The sequence below is a fragment of the Sarcophilus harrisii genome, chromosome 6 (assembly GCF_902635505.1).
Source record: "Sarcophilus harrisii chromosome 6, mSarHar1.11, whole genome shotgun sequence".
Lineage (NCBI taxonomy): Eukaryota > Metazoa > Chordata > Mammalia > Dasyuromorphia > Dasyuridae > Sarcophilus > Sarcophilus harrisii.
The window spans coordinates 97,386,161-97,405,233 of record NC_045431.1 but is presented as its reverse complement, the minus strand read 5'-3'; the positions used below and the strand labels follow the sequence as shown (position 1 = coordinate 97,405,233).

Below are 19,073 nucleotides of genomic sequence, written 5' to 3'. Positions count from 1 at the left end.
ATAACTTTTCAAAGTCTAGCTCCTCAAAGTCATACATGTTTCTTTGAAAGGATTGGGATAACAGCAAAGTAGAATGCCAGCCATATGATGTACAATTACTTTACGTCGACATAAGTCAAATCAACTCAAGATTTTATTGTGTTCACTGGCACATAGTGAATATTAAATGCTGGGAATACAAATACAGAAATAAGAAAGGCAATCTCTACCCTCAGTTAGCTTTGCATTCTAATAAGGAAATATATAATAGAAAGTTGAAAAGGTAGATGTGTGGATAAAAAACAAAAGCAACATGTATGGGGATAGTGTAGAAAAATTCAGAAAATCAGGAATATATCCTGGAGAGGAATAAGGATATGGCTAGTTTGAACATGTTTTTGAAAAGGAGGTTTGAAAAGTTCAACCAATTAGAGGGAACATTGAGAAGGTACTATAAATATGAGAGGTAGTCAGGGTGTAGAATAAGTTGCACGGGTGAACAGGTTTCTGGGGGGTGATTATAAGTATTCTGAGGCAGTAACTGCAGCTATGAAGACCTGGAGGGTACTCTGAATTAATGATAAATTTGATTCAGCTTATACCATTGATTGGAGTAACACCATGATCAATATAATGTAACTTCTCCAGAGTCAAAGAATAGGCAGAATGATATGGGTTTATGTGCTAACTTTATATAGAACTTTCAGGACACAAAGGATATTGAAGCAGGTAGTGCTCCTTTGTGCTCTGGTACCACAACATAGTAAGATACATTGGAAAACTCAGAAATACTGTTCCAAGAAATACCCATGATGCTTTAGTGCTTAATTGAACATGAAAACCATGAGTTATGGTGAAAAAGACTCACAACATAAATATATTTTTTAAAAGCATGTTTTTTCAATCATCAACACTCTCCCTCCCTCCCTTTCTTTTTCCCTCTTTTTCTTCTCTTTTCTCTTTTTTTCTCTCCTTTCTTCTCTCTCTCTCTCTCTCTCTCTCTCTCTCTCTCTCTCTCTCCCCTCACCATAACTTTTCCCCCTCACCTGGGAACAAAACAAAACAAAATAAAAATTTCAGTTACAAACATGTATAGTTAACCAAAAGAAAGACCATATTAAAAATACACACACATATATTTAAAACACACACACACACACATATATATGTATGTATATGTCTCATTCTGCACTCTGAGACTCATTTTTCTACTATGAGGTGGCTATTATGCTTTGTCATTAGTCCTCTGAAATCATGATTGGTTAATTTGCTGATCAGAATCTTGAATTCTATTTGTCTTTACCATATTCTTGTCATTATATAAATTGTTTTCCTGTTTTTTTTCACTTCATTCTGCATTGGTTCAGGATGGTTGCCCTTTCCTGGTCACCACTCCCCTTTGTAAATTTTTTCTATCCTCCTTATCCCTACATGATTTACAGGGCCACACTAGCAAAGGTATACATGTGTTCAGCCTCACTTTTGTGTCTCTTTAACAAGGCATTAACAGACCATGTTAAGATGATATCCTTGCTGGTCAATTTGAATCAGTTCCTGCAATTTTTTGAATCATAGGAATATATAGGATAACCTTATGCACAAAAAACTTTGTCTCTTTTGCAATGATCTCTTTTTATTTCTAGGTTCAAGATAAGTGTTGTAGAAGAAAGGGCACGCAAAGTGTGCCAAGACTTAGAAGAAAAGCAGGAAAGGAGACAGTCAGCTAATGCAATCAAAGAAATTCATGTGTTAACTCACAAGCTGAAGAAAGTAAAGAAATCACTGGAGAAAACACCAACTGTGTATGTATTTGCCTGCAAAGAATTGGTCCCTGACATTGCTGATGTCTAAAAGATCTATAGCTAATATGTCAACCACAGGCTACAGATTAGTGCTGTGCCCAAGTTCCCAACTGAGTGAACGTAAAAGCAGGCTTGGTTACAGAAGGTGCTGTAATTTTGTGTCCTTAGTTACTAGTGTACTTAATTATAGTATCCTCTACAGAGACAGTGTAGCGTAATTGAATAAACTATCTCAAGTTCATGACAACCTGACATCTAACACACAGAGGCTATGTGACTGGACAAGGAACTCCAGGTAATTATCTAAAAATATAAGGTCCAGAGCTGGGAATTCCATTCATTGAAAGACAAAGTCCCCTCACCAAGGGAGTCCTTAAGCAGATAAAATTATAGTTTGGTCTTTTCCATCACCTCCAAAAATTTCGTTTAGACCTTTAGGAAATCAGGTCTAGAGTCTGTACTCAGAATGATTCTCTTCTCTGGTCTGAGCCTTGTACTTGTTCCATTTCAAAAGCAAGAGGATCTGTTCTATTTCCTGATATAGGAGTATAGAAATGCAATTTCTCCTATGATAGAAGATAGAAATTTCACATTTATTAATACCTACTGATGTGGGAATTATAAGCTCTTTGAAGGTAAGCCATTTAATTTTATATTTTTCCCAGTACCTAAAACATTGAACATAATAATTATGGGCTTACTAAATGCTTTTGCCATGTGAATTTTTAATGTATGAATGGAGAATAAAAAAATAAATAAAAAGATTGCTTTGACTTTTTAGTATATGTGTGAGTTATAGCCAGAAATATTTGGCTTTAATCATCACCCTTTATTTCTTATAAAGAAGCACATGGAGGCAGGTTACTGTGACACAGTTTCATTCCTTATTTATGAAATAGGCACAATAATCTTAAGACTGCTTATTTCACTTGAAGGCATAATAGCTTTGAAGTTAGGGGTTCTGGATTTGAATCCTGGTTCTGCCTCTCATCTGTGGAACCTTAGGAAATTCATTTACCCTCTAGACCTCAGTTTCTTCATCTGTAAAATCAGAGGGTTGGACTAGAAAACCTTTTAGAGTTCATCCCAGCTTTGAATTTTTGAGGCTATCACCTCTTTCTATCCTTCCCTTGTGGAAAGGATCCTTCTGCAGTCACAGAGAATAATAGAAAATAATTTAGATCTTATCTGAGTACTTTATGAAACTTACATAGCTACAAAATAAAGTCAGGAAGCTAAGACTTCATGTAATGGATTTAGTTCTTTTTCCCAGGATGTAAATATTATGTTTATATGAACAGAAAAGCCCCTTTCTCAAAATTCATCAATCTTTCCCAACAAATTGAATCAAAGGGGGTAGGAGTAGGAATCCCTAGTTGTTAGAATAACAATTTCATTTTATATTTAGCTTAGTATTGAAATAGAACTCAAGTCTTTTGTCTTCTGAGTTTAATTTGAAGGATTTCTTTTTGGTTCAATAGCTTTGTCCCCTCTTTCTATATATGTTTGTTACAAAGTCAACTGTGTTGTGAAAAACCATGATTTAAGGAAAACACAATTACATTTCCAAGGTCTCTTTTTAATAAGTTCTGTGAGTTGTTCTATAAGTTGACCAGGTCATATCTATCCATTAAAGTCCGAATAGTTTTACTGTTTTATAGAGTTAAAAATCTTAAACCTTTATGTTGCAAAGAAAAATGTTTGTACTTACTCAGATTTTTAAAAAATGAATTGATCTTTTAGAAGTCAATAATATATATTTGAAAAAAAATTTTCTTTTTGTTGGGGAGCAGGCCTGAAAATGCCTTGAAAAGATCTTCAAGAATGGATCAAAGCATAGTACATGAAGCTGAGCATGTGAGTTTATTAAAAATGTTGGAAAAGAAGACTGAGATACCTCCAGATTGCACTTATGCCAACCCGAAAATGATAGATGAAGAGGTAAGAACTTTTGGTAGAAAAAGGTTTAGATGAATCATCTTTTATTGCCAGTGACAATTTACCTTAAAGAATATAGTTCCTCAATACTAAGTGAAATTCACCAAGATAGCAGTTTCCCTTGGGCATACATAATTCTTTTACAGAATGTGATACAATGCCTATATAGATGGAATGTGTGAGAATTATAGGTAATCATTTGGCTAGGAATAAGATAATGGAATTTGGAATTAGAAATGAACTTAAAGGGGATCCAATATTTTACACTTGAGGAAGCCTAGTGAGATTAAGTGACTTGTTCAAGATTACAGTGATAATAAGACACAATATTGAATTTTGAACCCATATCTACTGATAATTTGACATTGATACATAAGCTTAAAGGGCAGATTTTTGGAGTCATAACCAATCTGTGTTTTTAAAAATTAATATGCATTTGGGCAGGGGTGATGAGACTTTTTCATTAGAAGACTAAAAGTTGCTCCAAGGAGTTACAGATGCCTCATGTCTAGCAGATGATATCATCAGTAACCTTGTAAATGTGTAATAAAACATTGTAGAAGTAAAGAAGAAAAGAGAGAAAAATGTGTCTTCTCTTTCCCCTTCCTTGTTTTATTTTTCATTGCTTTTACTATTGTTTAAATTGTGACTATTGTAACAATTGTAATAGTACAAATATTTTCAACTGTTAAAATTTTTATAGAATAAGGTTATATCAGTGCTTTATATGAACATTTGCTCATAGAAACTTCTGATTTTATTTTAAATCAAAGTTACTGAAAATATAAATTAAATAAATTATTCAAAATTCTTCATTTATTTTAGACTTTGCAAATGCTGTTTGATCGAATAAAATCACAGAGAAAAGGTAAAGAATTAACACAGCTGTCAAGGAGGGGTATTGGATATCATCATGGTGCTCTGAATGCCAGAGAAAGACAGTTCATTGAAGTACTCTTCAGGAAAGGGTTCCTCAGGGTCAGTAAATTTTTGCAGTTTATAAAATGAATGTTACCTTTCTTTCAATAAAATCCTTCCTTAGTACTTCATTTTGGGGTTGAAGTCCTTAGGTTCATGAAAGCAGTGCTAATGGAACACAAACTCTGGGAGAATCTACCTACCATGCTGGAATGGCTTTGAGTGAATCTAGGTGAGAGCCTGGAATATCTGCTGTCTCAAGTCCATTCTACGTTATGTCTAGTAGATTCATCAATAGTTTGTTTGTATGATGATAGCTTTGGCATCTCTCAAAGAATACCTGACAACTTATAGAGTGGACGTGGTCCATATTGGTGCAATGAACACTTACCCATGCCTATGAAGCCACAAATACTTGAGTTAGAGGTAGCAGATTTTTAAAAACTGTATTAGAGATTCTAAACCTAGGATGTCTACATCCATCATTCTCAACCCCCCTTCTCAACCCCTCTCAACATTGAGGTTTGTGAATAGATTTTAATAGGCCTATGAATTTGAATGGGAAAATAAACCCTCATTTCAATATAATTTGTCTCCTTGGTAATCCTGTGTATTTTATGCAATTAAAAACATTGCTCTAAGAAGGTGAATCTATAGGTTTCACTAACCTCTAGGTCAAAGTGGTCCTTGACACAAAGATTAATAAGAACCTTTGAACTGCATAATAATATGGTCATCGTTAAAGATTGAAAAAAACTTACAAATAAATAGTCCACTAACTAACTTACAGTTATAGCTCAGAATGACAAGCAAAAATCTGTGGTTGATTGTTTCCCCTCTTATGAATTGAGTTGTATTACATAGATAGTTTTCAAGTGATTATGCTTCAGTAGAAAATATGTTGTACTTGGAGTCAGAGAATCTGACTCTAATTCTGAGTATATTACATACTACCTATGTGACTTTAAGCAAGTATTTATCTCTATAGGCATTAGTTTCCCCTTCTACAAAGTATGAGATTTGCAAATTGTATTTGGGACAGGTAGGTGGAGCAGTAGCTAGAGTGCTGAAGTTAGGAAGACCTTGAGTTCAAGTGTTACCTCAGATATTTACTAGCTCTGGGACCCTGGGCAATTGGTTTAACTGCTGTTTGCCTCAGTTTCCTCAATTGTAAAATGGGGACAACTGGAGAAGGAAATGGCAAACCACTCTAGTATCTTTTTCTGGAAAATCACACCGGGGTCATAAAGAATTGGACATAACTAAACAACTACAATATGCAGTAAGAGCTTCATCAAAAGTTTACAATTCAAAGAGGGTTTCAGAAACTGTAATGGATACATCAATCTCTTTTATAATTATGTTTTCCTATGAAAATTTTCTTCTTTTTTCCTAGGTTGTGACAGCTACTAGCACACTTGCTTTAGGAATTAACATGCCATGTAAATCTGTGGTTTTTACTCAAAACTCTATCTATTTGGATGCTTTGAATTATAGACAGGTAAGAGAAAATTATTTCTTATTCAGGTTAGTCAATGAGTATGTGTGTGTAATGTGGTATACCATGGGGTTCTTTAGTCATTTTGAACAGACATATATTTCAAGCCTTCTTTTTTTTTTAGTTTTACTTTAAGAGTGGGCAGTCTCATCTCTCTCAGTCTGCAAATGAAGGGATGTATATTGTGAATTGGCAAGAAAACATTGGTTCCATTTCAGATTTATAATCCAAGCTACAGAGATACTGAGATTGTCCATTCTCTTGATCTCCAGAGTTCTAAGTATGATGGTTTAGTGTTTGTGCTAAGTTTGGCAAAATTCAACCCCAGGACAGTGAACTATAAGGGCTGGGGACTTGACCAGATTGCCTAAGAAGTGATAAATTGGTCCAAGTCAGTTACATTCTCCTGGGTCATTACATGATGGTATAGAGGGAAAAGCTTTTGCTCTTGGTTCAGAGGTCTTGAATTCTGATTTTTACCTCTGATTTTTATTTCCTTTATGTTCTTGGGCAAATGACTTTATCTGGGTCCAGGTTTCCTCAGGAGTTTAGTGTCAGAAGGCTTAGGTTCACATTCTTTTGTATTGCTTGTGTGATCTTAGCAAATTACTTAGCTTCTTTGGGGTTGTTTCCTCTTATATGAAAAGAAGACATTCAAAATTAGATGACCTCTGATGTTTCTAGTTTCAAATATTTTTATATTCCGATGGTAGACATCCTTTAAACATTTCAATTAGCTGAACTGGCTAGCAATAAGCTTTCTGTCAGATAGGCTTTCCCTGAATTGTGCTGGCTGAGTTACACATCCCAAAAAGTAAATTTGTCTTATCTTTTAATATTCAATACAGCTAATGGGTGAAACTAATTAAAACTCCATTTGGCAAAAACTACCTTTGAACATAGGTGCCTATTTTTTTCTCCTAGCAAATGTTTAATGAAAACAAATCATTTAAAGAATACATATCACAATATGATAATTTCATTTAAAATGTATGTAAAGTTCATCAGGTTTTTGAATCAAAGCAATAAAAAATTCTGTTCAATGCATTCTGAACATTAATTGACTTTGTCTTGCAATTGAAAGAGAGAGAAAAGGAGAGTAAGAGGCAAGAAAAAAAATCAACATTAAAGGTAGAGACAGGATAGGATGACAGGAAGTGTGATGCAGAGATAAAGGAAGCCCATCATCTCATTCTCTCCCTCTTCCTTTCCCATCTCCCTCCTCCCCCTCAAAAGATACTTGTTTGAGGAAGATAAATGAGCACCTTTGAAAGTGTTCTCCTTTACTGAAAGACTGATTTCATTAGCATAAGGAGATCCTGGTGAGAAAACTTCTTCTATTCAAGCATACTGAAAATAGTCCCATAGGTCTTACTATGCAACCTTAGTAAATACATTTTAGGGAATTGTCTGAAATGTAGAGGGATAAAGTGCTCAATTGGCTTGTCCAAGATCACACAAATAAAAAGTAGGAGACTCTGAAGCCAGGCTTCCAGACTAAACCTGGTATCACATGCAGGTGATCATTTGCAGAAGTGTAAATCCAAATTGCAACAAATAGTTGAGAATGGGAGTAAGGTTAAGAAACAAAAACAAAATTCATCTTCTTTCTACACATTGTTATAATTTTATTTTAAAAGACATTTGAAGTTCACACACTGAAATAGTAACATGTAGGTTTTTCCTTGACATTTTTTGTCTTTGTTTCAATAAGCCTCTTATTTAGAAAGATGAATCTGTTGGATCTGCTTGTGACCTTCTAGTTTATAGTAATGCAAGATTTTAAAGTCATGTTGCCTTTTTCACAATTGCAGTGTAAAGATCCCACTTCAGGGTGTATTGCCTTTGCCACCTCACCCTACAAATTTGGTCATAGCCTATGTTCCTGATACCTAGATGTAAAAGGGCCGAACAAGCTATTCTTCTTTCTACTCCTTAAATCCTCTTTCTGCAACTTTTCTTCTATTTTTTAGTATTACTTTCATATCCCCTATTTACTTCTGGCCCTCTGGCTGGAAGAATACTGATAAATCACTTATAATATAGCATAAGATAATTTTAAGTTATTCTGTGTTGGCTCCCCTGAAAATATTAACATATTAACTTATATTTTTAGCTGGGGAATAGCAGATAATTGTCTGGCACCTGTGGGAACCAGTAGATGGGATAGTGTGTGTGTGTGTGTGTGTGTGTGTGTGTGTGCAGAATAGAATTGATGCAAGTACTTAGCACACTACCAACAGTGTGTTGGATTAGATTATATCTGATTAGAATCAGATTCCATGGGCTGTTATCTACTCTTCCTTTATATAGGGTTGGTTCCATTTAGAATCTAGATGATTGAAGCCCTCTTCTCCAGAATCTGGAGTTGTTCTTGAGTTCTATCAGAGTCTTCTTGACTCCATATAGTATTTTCTTGGCAAAGATACTGTAGTGGTTTGCCATTTTCTTGTCCATCTTCTTTTACATCTTTTACAGATGAGGGAACTGAGGCAAATGATTAAGTGACTTTAGCTAGTAAGTGTCTATGGCTGAATTTGAACTCAGGTTCTCCTGAATCCAGAGCTAGTGCTCTATCTACCTAACTGCCTCCCCATCCCCAGCTCTAAACCATAAATCATAGTAGTCTCTTTTAAAGCTTTGATACTTTGGCCAAAGAGGATTTAGTCATCCATGGTACATGTCCAGGGATTTTCTATTTTGTTTTCTTTGCTCATTTCACATTCCTGTAATAATCTTTGCTTCTCTGCCTGTTGAACTTATACATCATTTTCCAAGTCAACACTCTCCTGATGTCTTGATAAGTCAGTTTGGACTTTCCAAAATGCTTTGTTTTATATTCTACTAATGCATAGATATATGGCTTTACATAACATTATACTCAATTCTGCACATTCTATATCTCTCTATAAGATTATAAATTCCATGAGGATGGAAACAAAAACATCTCAACTTTCTGTTTAGATTATATATTTGCCTTATAAGTAATGTGTTTTTCCTTACAGTTAGAAAGAGATTTTATCTCTTTTTTGTGGCAAGTTGCTACTTTGTCCTTCTTTTTTTCTTATTTCATTGTTCTTAGTCCTACTTTTTATTTTCATGATTTTTTTTCAGAAGCATTTCCATAAGGAAGCTAGGCTTCCTATAGGTTCAGGACAATAGCTCAGATTGATGAGATCCAACAAATTGTGATAAAGTACCAAAAGTCATGAAGGTGAGGAATCATATGGAATGAATTCACAGATTCAAACCATCTCCAGGTCAAAGGGCAAAACTTTATTGTAATGCTTTATCAAGCAAAGTTTCTAATAAACTCAATTTACAAGGGATAAATTGGAACCTTTTATAAGAAATGATCAGACGCAATATGTGCTAACTATGCTAATTGTGTATGATGGAAAATTAACTGGTGCTCATGGTTGTCCTGTTTATACAACATAGTTGTTGACATCTATAGTTTAATCTATAGCTTAATCTATAGCTATCCTGTACTGACAGCCTCTGATACCTTATACAGTGTGTATGGTATTATATAATTTACGGTGGATGTTAGCACTGGGTACCTTTGTGTAACTCCACAGGGTCAGCTTGCTTCTCACTGGGGTTCACTTGGATACTGGGTTGCTACCAAGCACATGGTATTTTGCTGGAATCCATTCACTCTATCACAGCAAATCTAGTTTACAAAGTAACATTTGACCTAACCTAGTTAGAAAAGCTAAATGCATAATCAGCTCTTTATCCTTCAGGACTGCTGTAGCTTAACTCAGTAACTTTGCAGGCTACCAAATTTGTTACCTCCTGCCATCATTCCTAGGTTCCACTAATCTGGTATACATTGACACTTGGAATTTAATTTGTTAATAATGAACTCATCATTTTGTTTTCTAAAACCAGCTTTTCTAAGATTTCTGTGAAATGGTCCTGCCATTCTTTGTTGGTCAGAATATCATAGTAGGGAAGGCAGGATGGTGTAATGGCAAGAATATTGAATTTAGAGTAAGATGACAAGGGTTCAAAACCTGCTTCTTCCACTTATTGCCTGGGTAACTGGACAATATACTTCAAGCTTTCTAGGCTTTAGTTTACTTTTGTGGAAAATGTGAATAATGATAACTATTGGATTTATATAATAAAAAGATTTGGATTCAGAAGAAGAGTCAGAATTTTAGCTTGTAATATTGAAGATATTTTACTCTTTTAAAAAAAGTTGCTCTTCATATCACATTGATCATCACGTTCCTCTAGATCTATGATGTTTTTCAGGTTCCTTTTTTTTTCCATTTCCATAACTATTGTCCTTTTCTAGGCTCCTATTTTCTAACCTTAGATATAACTGTACCAGCCTCCTTGTTCATCTCTTTGCTTTTAGTGTTTCTTCAGTTCCAACCAACCTGCATGAGGCTGACAGAATAGTCTTTCACCATGTCACTTTCTGAGTCAAAAAATGGTGTCTCCCCTTCACCCATATGTTTAAGCCTAAACTTCTCAGCGTAGCATTTACAATTTTCCATTAACTTAGCCTTCTCTTTATTTATGTGTCCAACTTCATGTCTTGTTATACACTCTTATGCCCTTAAGTGGGAACCACAATGGAACTTGGAGACAAGAAACTGGGACTGAAATCTTCTTGCCTTGGACTCTTGGCAGCTATAGCATCACATTAACTTTTTGTTCAATCAAAGCTGACTCTTCATGACCTCATTTAGGTTTACTTGGTAAAAATACTGGAGTGGTGTGCCATTTCCTTCTCTGACTGAGGAAACTGAGGCAAATAGGGTTAAATGACTTGACCAGGGCCATAGTGCTAATAAGTGTCTCAAGTCACATTTGAACTTAGGTAAATGAGTCTTCCTGACTTTAGGCCTGGCGCACTATCAACTGTACCATCTACTGCCCCATATTAACTTTTTTTTAACTCTAACTTTTTAATTTCAACTCTTTCTTTCTAAAATGTGGATGATACTATATGCTTTGGCAGCTAGGTAGTGCAAGGTCTAGAGCTCGAGCTTTGGAGTCAGGAGGATATCAGTTCAAAATGTTACTTTAGATATTTACCAGTTGTGGGTTCCTGAGAAAGTCACTTAACTCTCTTTGCATCAGTTCCTCATCTATAAAATGACCAGGAGAAGGAAATGGCAAACCACTCCAGTATCTCTGCCATGAAAACCCTCAAAATGGGATCATGGAGCATCGCCTATGATAAAAACAATACAATAATACTTGTTTGACAACTTTACAGAGTTCTTATAAAGGAACTGTTTTATATAACTACAATTGTGTTATATAACTACATATATTGTGTTATATAACTACAAAGCCCTATATGCTTTATAAACTTCATGGTGCATAGATGCAAGTTGTAATTGTAAATGTAAATTTTTATATCTATCCCTTTCTGATATGCTATCATGTTGGTCATATGTGCATTTGCCAGTGCTTTTATTTTGGCTTAGAATGCCCTAACTTCTTTTCTAGGAGTTATTTCTTAAAATCTCTGGGAATCATTTTTGTAAAATCTTGATTTTATACTTACTTACCTAAATAGTTTTCCTGAAATTAACTTTCATAGGTCATGCCCTTGATTTATTTTCCACTGGATTCATGTAGAATTTGAATTTCAGTGTCAGTACCTTGTTCTTAAGTTCTCCATGTATATTGGGGACCTAATTAAATTATAAGCTCATTTATAATATAGTCATTTTTTATAATCCCCTCTAATCATGGCTATCATGACAGAATTGCATGGTGGAAAAAGAACTGAGCTTGAAAATAGGATGATCTGAGTTTTGAGATTCTGGATATGTCACTCAATCTCTTAATCTTCTAGATAACTCTCTAGGACTTTAGGTTGCAGAGAAGATGTAGACTTATATTAGTAAGGAGAAATCTCCCCATTTATAAGTTATCTGTAATAAAGAAACCTCTGTTCCAGTCCTTTTTCGAATCCCCTATGGCACTTGTCTTCTGTCTTATACTATAGTTAGGTGGTAAATGTTTGGATGTGCTGCAGAGGCTGGTTTTTTTTTTTTTTTTTTTTTTTCATTTTAATCCAAGTAATGCTGTGGATTTAGTAAGAGCTTAATCAATTTTTAGAATGGATAAATGATTATCACAAATTTCTACTTTTCCTTAGCCATGGGGATCTTTTCACAAAGTGCTTCCTAGTTTAACATGATCTTTGTTGCATCAACATATTTACAAATGTATAATTTTCTTCATCCAAGAAAATTAATATCACATAACAAATTTACCATCCTCCTAAAATATTATCTGGGCAAGTTTTACATTATGCTTTTTCTTTTCTAGATGTCTGGACGTGCAGGAAGACGAGGTCAAGACTTTTTGGGAAATGTGTTTTTCTATAATATTCCATTACCGAAAATAGAAAAGCTTATCAAATCCAATGTACCAGAACTGAAAGGCCAATTCCCCTTTGGCATGAGCCTAGTCCTACGGCTCATGTTATTGGTTTCCAAAGCGGACAACATCCCAGTTGCTAATGCAAAGGTGGTGTGGTTGATAACTAATGCTCCTTTCCTCATTATTAATCTGATTGTTAACTAATTATTATTAATTAATAACCTGATTGGTTATTCTCTTAACTTAATCTGGTAGAACTCAAATATTTCTATAGTTCCTCATTAGAGTCCCATATCTTGAATGACATCCATATTGTGGAAATTTTATTGAAAAACAAGTTGTATTAAGGCAACTATATGATACAATGAATAGAGTACCAACTCTGCAGTCAGGAAGACCTGAATTCAAATCTGCCATCAGACGCTTAACACTAGCTGTGTGACCCTGGACAAGTCACTTAACTCTGACTGCCTTGCCCCCTGAAAAAAATTGTATTGATGCCTTTAATTTTTATATCACAGTCTTCCTGATATCTCTTCTTTTCACACTCTTCCCATGCCAGATTGAACTCTCTCTTGTTGTAAAGAAAAAGTTAGATGTAAATACAGAGTAATACCATACACAAAACACTGAAATCTATAGCATAACTTCTAACTTGTTCACTTAACAGAAAATGCTCTTTCCAAAGTTACCAGTGACATCTAAATTATCAAATGACATCTCCTTGGTCCTCAATCTTCTTTACCTTTCAGCAGTCTAACACTGTTGATCATTCTCTTCTTCTTAATATGCTCTTCTCTCTTGGTTTTTGTAACACTGGGGCTTTCCTTCTACCTGTCTACTTCTCGGTCTTTCCTCTGTCTTCAGACCATACCCACTACCCATAGTTTTCCTTTAAGACTTTGTACTAGACTCTCTTCTCTTTGCCCTATATAATATTTCACTTGGTAATCTCATTAATTTTCATGGATTAAATCATCATCTCTATACACATTAACCTCATATCTTCCCTCTGTGATTATTCCTTCCTCCCTCCCTCCCCCTTCTTCCCTCCTCCCCTCTTCCCCCCTCTTTCCTCCCTACTCCCTTCCTTCCTCCCCTCCCTTCCTTTCTCCCCTCCCTCCTTCCCTTCCTCTCCTCCCTCTCTTCCTTCCTCCCTTCCCTCCCTTCCTTCCCTCCCTTCCTCCTTCCTTCCCTTCCTCCCTTCCTTCCCTCCCTCCCTCCTTCCTTCCCTTCTTCCTTCCTTCCTTCCTTCTTTCCTTCCTCCCTCCCTCCTTTTCTTCCTTTTTCCCTTCTTTCCTTCCTTCCGTTTTCCTTTTTCATATTTTTTATGATCAAGTTTATTCTTTATAATTTAGAAACATTCATTTTTATTATTTTTCTGTGGTTCTTTTTTCATTTACATATTATAACCACTATGTATACACTCAAAGTGTTCCAAAATTTTAAATAGTTTCAACCTGCACTGAGCTTATTGTTTTCTTGGACCAGTTTACATTACTTTGTGTCAGTTTATGCATGTTTCTGTGTTTTTCTTTATGAAATCCATGCTTTTACAGTTCTCATCCCAGTTCTGTTTCATGTATTTGTAAGCAGCCATGGTGGATGAGTAAATATTTCACAAAATATCCATCTTTGTGGCATTTTATTTACAAATGTCTTTCATACGTGCTAAAAATTAATTAACTCAGAATTTTTTTTTTCTAAAGGTGCTTTCTGTGCTAACTCATTCACTGTTATCCTTCAAAAATCCCAGAATCCAGGAGATGCTGAAGCTATATTTTTTATTTTCAATGCAATTTCTTATGAAAGAGGTATGGTTCTCATTTGAATTTCTTTGAAATATGATTGCTAACTTTAGAGCTTTCTGTCAGGTGCCAATTCAATTAAAGTTTTCAGAAAGCTGTGCCTTGAGAGTTCTACTGAAAACCAACCAACCAAAAAAAAAAGGGATGCTTGTTTTTGCATTTGTCCTATGCCTGCTCACTTAAATCCATGGAATTTTAGGTCAGGAAGGAAACTTTTAGATCTCTAAAACTCTCTTATTTTAGCACAGAGAAATAAGATGAATTGCTTGAGATTATATAGGTAGTTAATGGAAGAGATGGGTGTGGAGTCCAAGAATTCTGGCTGCCATATCAGAGTTCTTGCCTCTTTAGCACTACATCTTCCATATGATTCTATAGTATTCCAGTGCTGCCCACAAAGCTCTTAAATATTGCACCAAAGCAACATATGATAGTGAATCACTGAAGCTTGAAGGGTGTAGCATTTCTAGTCACTTTACATTCACAGTTATTATCTACCCTAAAGCTTGTGCTAGCTCTGTCATTGGTAAAAAGAACATTGTAGTAAGAATTTTTTGTTTGAGTTGTTTGCCTTGTCACCTTGGATAAATCTTTTTACATCTTGTGTCCTGGATTTCCACATTGATAAAATGAAGTTGTTGATTGATTTGATCACATAATTTATTGAGTTTTAGAATAGGAAAGGATCTTATCAACCATTTAATTCAACTTATCTTTGAAAAAGAAGTCTCATAATAGCAATCCCAATAATTGGTTTTTACCAGTTTCTACTTACTTAAAAACTTTCAATGAATGGAAACTCACCCATCCACCTTTTGGGGCAGCTCATTCCACTTTGGATCCATTCTAATCAATAGGAAAGCTTTTCTAATATCAAGTCTAAACTTATCTTTTTTTAAACAACTTGTTCCCATTGTTCTAAGTTATTCTCTTGAAGAGCAAGCAGATTGAGTGTGTAAGAATGATCCTAAATTAGTTTCAGTTTCAGGTAGCTGTTATGTCTCCCTGGACTTTCTCTAGCTTGAACATCTCTGCTTCCATTAACCATTTCACAGACTAAAGGGACTTTACCTTTACTGGTTATGCCTCTTTGGATGTACTCCGGTTTATATCCTTCTCTGAGCAGGGCAAAATACAGAGATGTCTATGGTCCCTTTTCACTTAAAATACCATGTTTAATGTGCAGTCTTAAATTTATCACTTAAAACTTTTGATATTGTCCTCTGAAAGACTGCATTGTCTACTTAATCTGAAATATGGTTTAAGGGATCTTAGAATTGAAGCAGAGCTCCCAAATGCACCCTATGTAATTCTAGTTGTACACAAAACTGAAATAATCTTTCAGATGCCCCCAAGGCAGAAGTTAAACTGGAACTCCAGTGGATAGGATTTATGATGACTTAGAACCAAACCAAGACATGACTGAGATATCATTTTTAGGGCCAACATTGGAAGCTTTAGAAATGGTGCATTATATGAAATTATTTGATCCAAATGATTATTTGATTTTTATTTGGAAATTTATTGGAATGAAAAGTGCTTGGTCATTTTTATATAGCTAGGAATTTATTCAACGATATTCAACAGTTGAAACTTATCACTTCCTTTAGACTTGATTGTATCAATGAAAAATTTGTTAAGGTTTCACTGAAAAAAACTAAAATTATAAAACAATAATGTATTAAGCATGAAACTGATATATTTATCACTAGAGAGATAAATGGAGAAACAATGTGGAATAATAGATGTTGTGGTGGCTAAGGGTCAAGTTCTATAGCTTACACTTACCAACTATGTGGCAATGGGTTAGTGACTCTTGTGTCTCAGAAAACTCAGTAAGATTATAGGTTATAGACAAGCTGCTGATCTGCATTAAAAAAGAGAGTTTCCATACTGGAAGTTTTTTTTTTTTTTTTACAGTAATAGATTTCCAGATCTTTACCAAAAAATAAAAAGATTAATCTTTCTTATGCTTTGGATTTCCTGATGATATCTAGGACTTGACTTACCATATATGTTCAAAAGATTTTGGATATATTAATTATGTTATAAATATGCTTTGTACATAGTAGACCTTTAGTCAGTGTTTATTGAATTTGAAGAAAGGAAAAATTTATGGTATGTACCTAATATACTAGAAATTAGCTTTTCTTTTTGTAACAATTAAGAGCAATGTAGATGTTAAGATTGCTATTAAATTTATGCATATTCATAAAATTATGGATTTTAAAGAAAATTCATAAATTATGCTAACTTCACAGGGATATTTGGACTGTGAAGGAAATCCAATTGGTTTTGCTGGACTTGTCTCACATTTGTTTTATCAAGAACCTTCTAATCTTTTGTTCGTCAGTTTCCTCAAAAAAGGCCTGTTCCATAATCTATGTCAACCAACTAAAAAAGGTAATCTTGTATTTCACTTATCTAGAAGTATTAAAGTATCTGGATTTACCTGTACCAAAATTAGATAGCAAAAATAATAAATAATCAATCACTATTTATTAAATTCCTACTATCTGTCTGCCTGCCTATCTATCTGTTACATAGGCTCCTATGATAGCAAATTGTAAAGGGTTTTATATGACAAAGTAAGGTGTTTGTATTTTATCATAAGGGCCATAAGGAATTGCAAAAGTTTTTGAGTGACAATCAGACGTGCTTTAGGAATATGATTTTGGCCACTGTATGGAAGATGAATTGGTGAGCGAAGGGACCCATAGCAAGATAATTAAGAGGACATTATAATAAACTACTGTTTCCCAGCCATTGAAGTATAAATACAAAGAATAAAACAATTTCTGCTACAAGTGACATAGCTAAATTAACTACTTAACGAATACTCAGTACTCCCCTTTCTCTTACTGTCACATTTCCAAACAGTTGCCAAGTCTCTCAATTCTATTTCCATAGCATCTCTGATGTCTGTCCCCTTCTTTTTCATTGACATAATATCACCCTGGCTCAGATCCTTATCAACTCTTCACTCTCTAATTCATTTTCCATATGTTTGCCAAAATCATATTCTTAAAACATATTCCTAAATATCCAATTGTCATTCAAAAATGATCAATGATTCCTTCTTATCTAGGATAAAATACAAATCCTTAGTTTGCCATATAAAACTCTTCACATTTTACTTCTGGCCTGTATTTTAGATAGACAGTCAGATAGGTAGTTAGACAGATGACAAATGGATGATAGATGAATAGATAAATAGGGAGATAGACAGATGATAGGGGAGATAAATGATTGAATGGAGACCAGGTTTTTCAATTATTTCTTGGAATTTTGAGTTTCTTTCAACACTCAGTTCAGATTTCACATCTTATGGGAAAATTTCCTCCTATTTTATAGATAAACCAAGGATCAGTGAATTAGAATGATTTGGCCAATGTTACATAGAAAGCAAGGAAGAGAATTTGGATTTCTACTTCCAATAAATGAATTAAAACTCTCTACTCTAAATTTAGCCCTCTTTCCACTACCCCATATAACAAGACTTTTTCCACATACTGGTCTTCTACTGTTGGGTCTGTTTGTTTTGCATTGTATCACTAGCACCTGCCACAATGTCTTTTCTATAGTAGACACTTAATAAATTCTTATTGAATTGAATTAAATTTATTTTAAAAATTCAAATTTAAAGTACAAAAATAGAACCTGGAACATTTGAAGATGTTAAGATCTGTGATAGAGATAGATAATGTGAGAGAGAGAGAGAGAGAGAGAGAGAGAGAGAGAGAGAGAGAGAGAGAAAGAAAGAGAGAAGCCTTAGTTGATTTGGCTGGTGTAGATAGCTGGGCTGTGTAAATTCCTATCCAGATTAGTACTTTATTTTAAATCTCTCTTGCCTTCTGAGCCTGACACCTATGTCTCATTTTCCATATTCCATATCTAAAGCATACAAGATTATTGATAAGTTTTGACTTAGCTACTAAATCAACATGTAAAGAATTAACATTAAATACATATAATAAAAATTCTTACTAACTTGAAAATATTTCAGTACATCCATGGAGCTCTGATTTTACAAATTCAATTTAATATAGATCAATTCAATTAAATAAGTGTGTATGACAGTATTCTCTCTACCACTATGGATAATATCTTTCCTCCTGGGTAGTCCTTATCTGGGTCTGTTCATAATGGATCTATCCAATATGCAGGTGGTCCTCTTGGTCTTTTAACAATTGCACTCCTCTCTGTCTCTCTCTGTCTCTCTTTGTCTCTCTCTCTGTCTCCTTCTGTCTCTGTCTCTGTCTCTGGCTCTCCCTCCCTCCTTCCTTCCTTCATTCTCTCTTTCTCTTTTTGTTTCTCTCTCTGTGTCTCTGTCTCTCTCTGACTTTCTGTCTATCTATCTGTCTGTCTCCTGATGTTCTATAACACACATCAATTAATTAATCCTTTTCTTTTGAGCAGAAAACTCACCAATGAATGGCTGCAATTTTAGGATGGATGTTTTGTTATTAATTGCAGGGGATTCTCTCCCCCCCCCCTTCCCACACACATACTATCTAATATATTTCTTTTGGTGGAGTGGGAAAATAAATTTAGGGACCAGTGTCATTCTGGTAGCCTATGAATTGTAGATAAGCTGGTTTATGGATGAATAGCTAAGATTTTGCCATGCTATTTTTATTTTTGTATTTATAATGTAAAAGAGTAGCTGGATTTGAACTAAAAGGAGCTTGGTTCAAATCTTGGCTTTGCAATTTCTATTCATTTGAAGTTGGGCAATTCATATAACTCTTTGGGTCTCAGCTTCCT

At 34.6% G+C, this 19,073-nt stretch overlaps 1 protein-coding gene across 2 annotated transcripts in view; it reads left to right on the top strand.

Moving 5' to 3' along the window:
• Positions 1-19,073, top strand: part of LOC100917791 (probable ATP-dependent RNA helicase DDX60) — a 119,734-nt gene that overhangs the window by 79,697 nt on the left and 20,964 nt on the right. For both annotated transcript variants that reach the window (XM_023505872.2, XM_012552124.3), the window contains exons 26-32: positions 1,623-1,781; positions 3,575-3,722; positions 4,545-4,697; positions 6,034-6,138; positions 12,445-12,645; positions 14,208-14,312; positions 16,568-16,709. In XM_023505872.2, the coding sequence (XP_023361640.1) occupies positions 1,623-1,781; positions 3,575-3,722; positions 4,545-4,697; positions 6,034-6,138; positions 12,445-12,645; positions 14,208-14,312; positions 16,568-16,709 (1,013 nt within the window). The remainder of the gene's footprint in view (positions 1-1,622; positions 1,782-3,574; positions 3,723-4,544; positions 4,698-6,033; positions 6,139-12,444; positions 12,646-14,207; positions 14,313-16,567; positions 16,710-19,073) is intronic.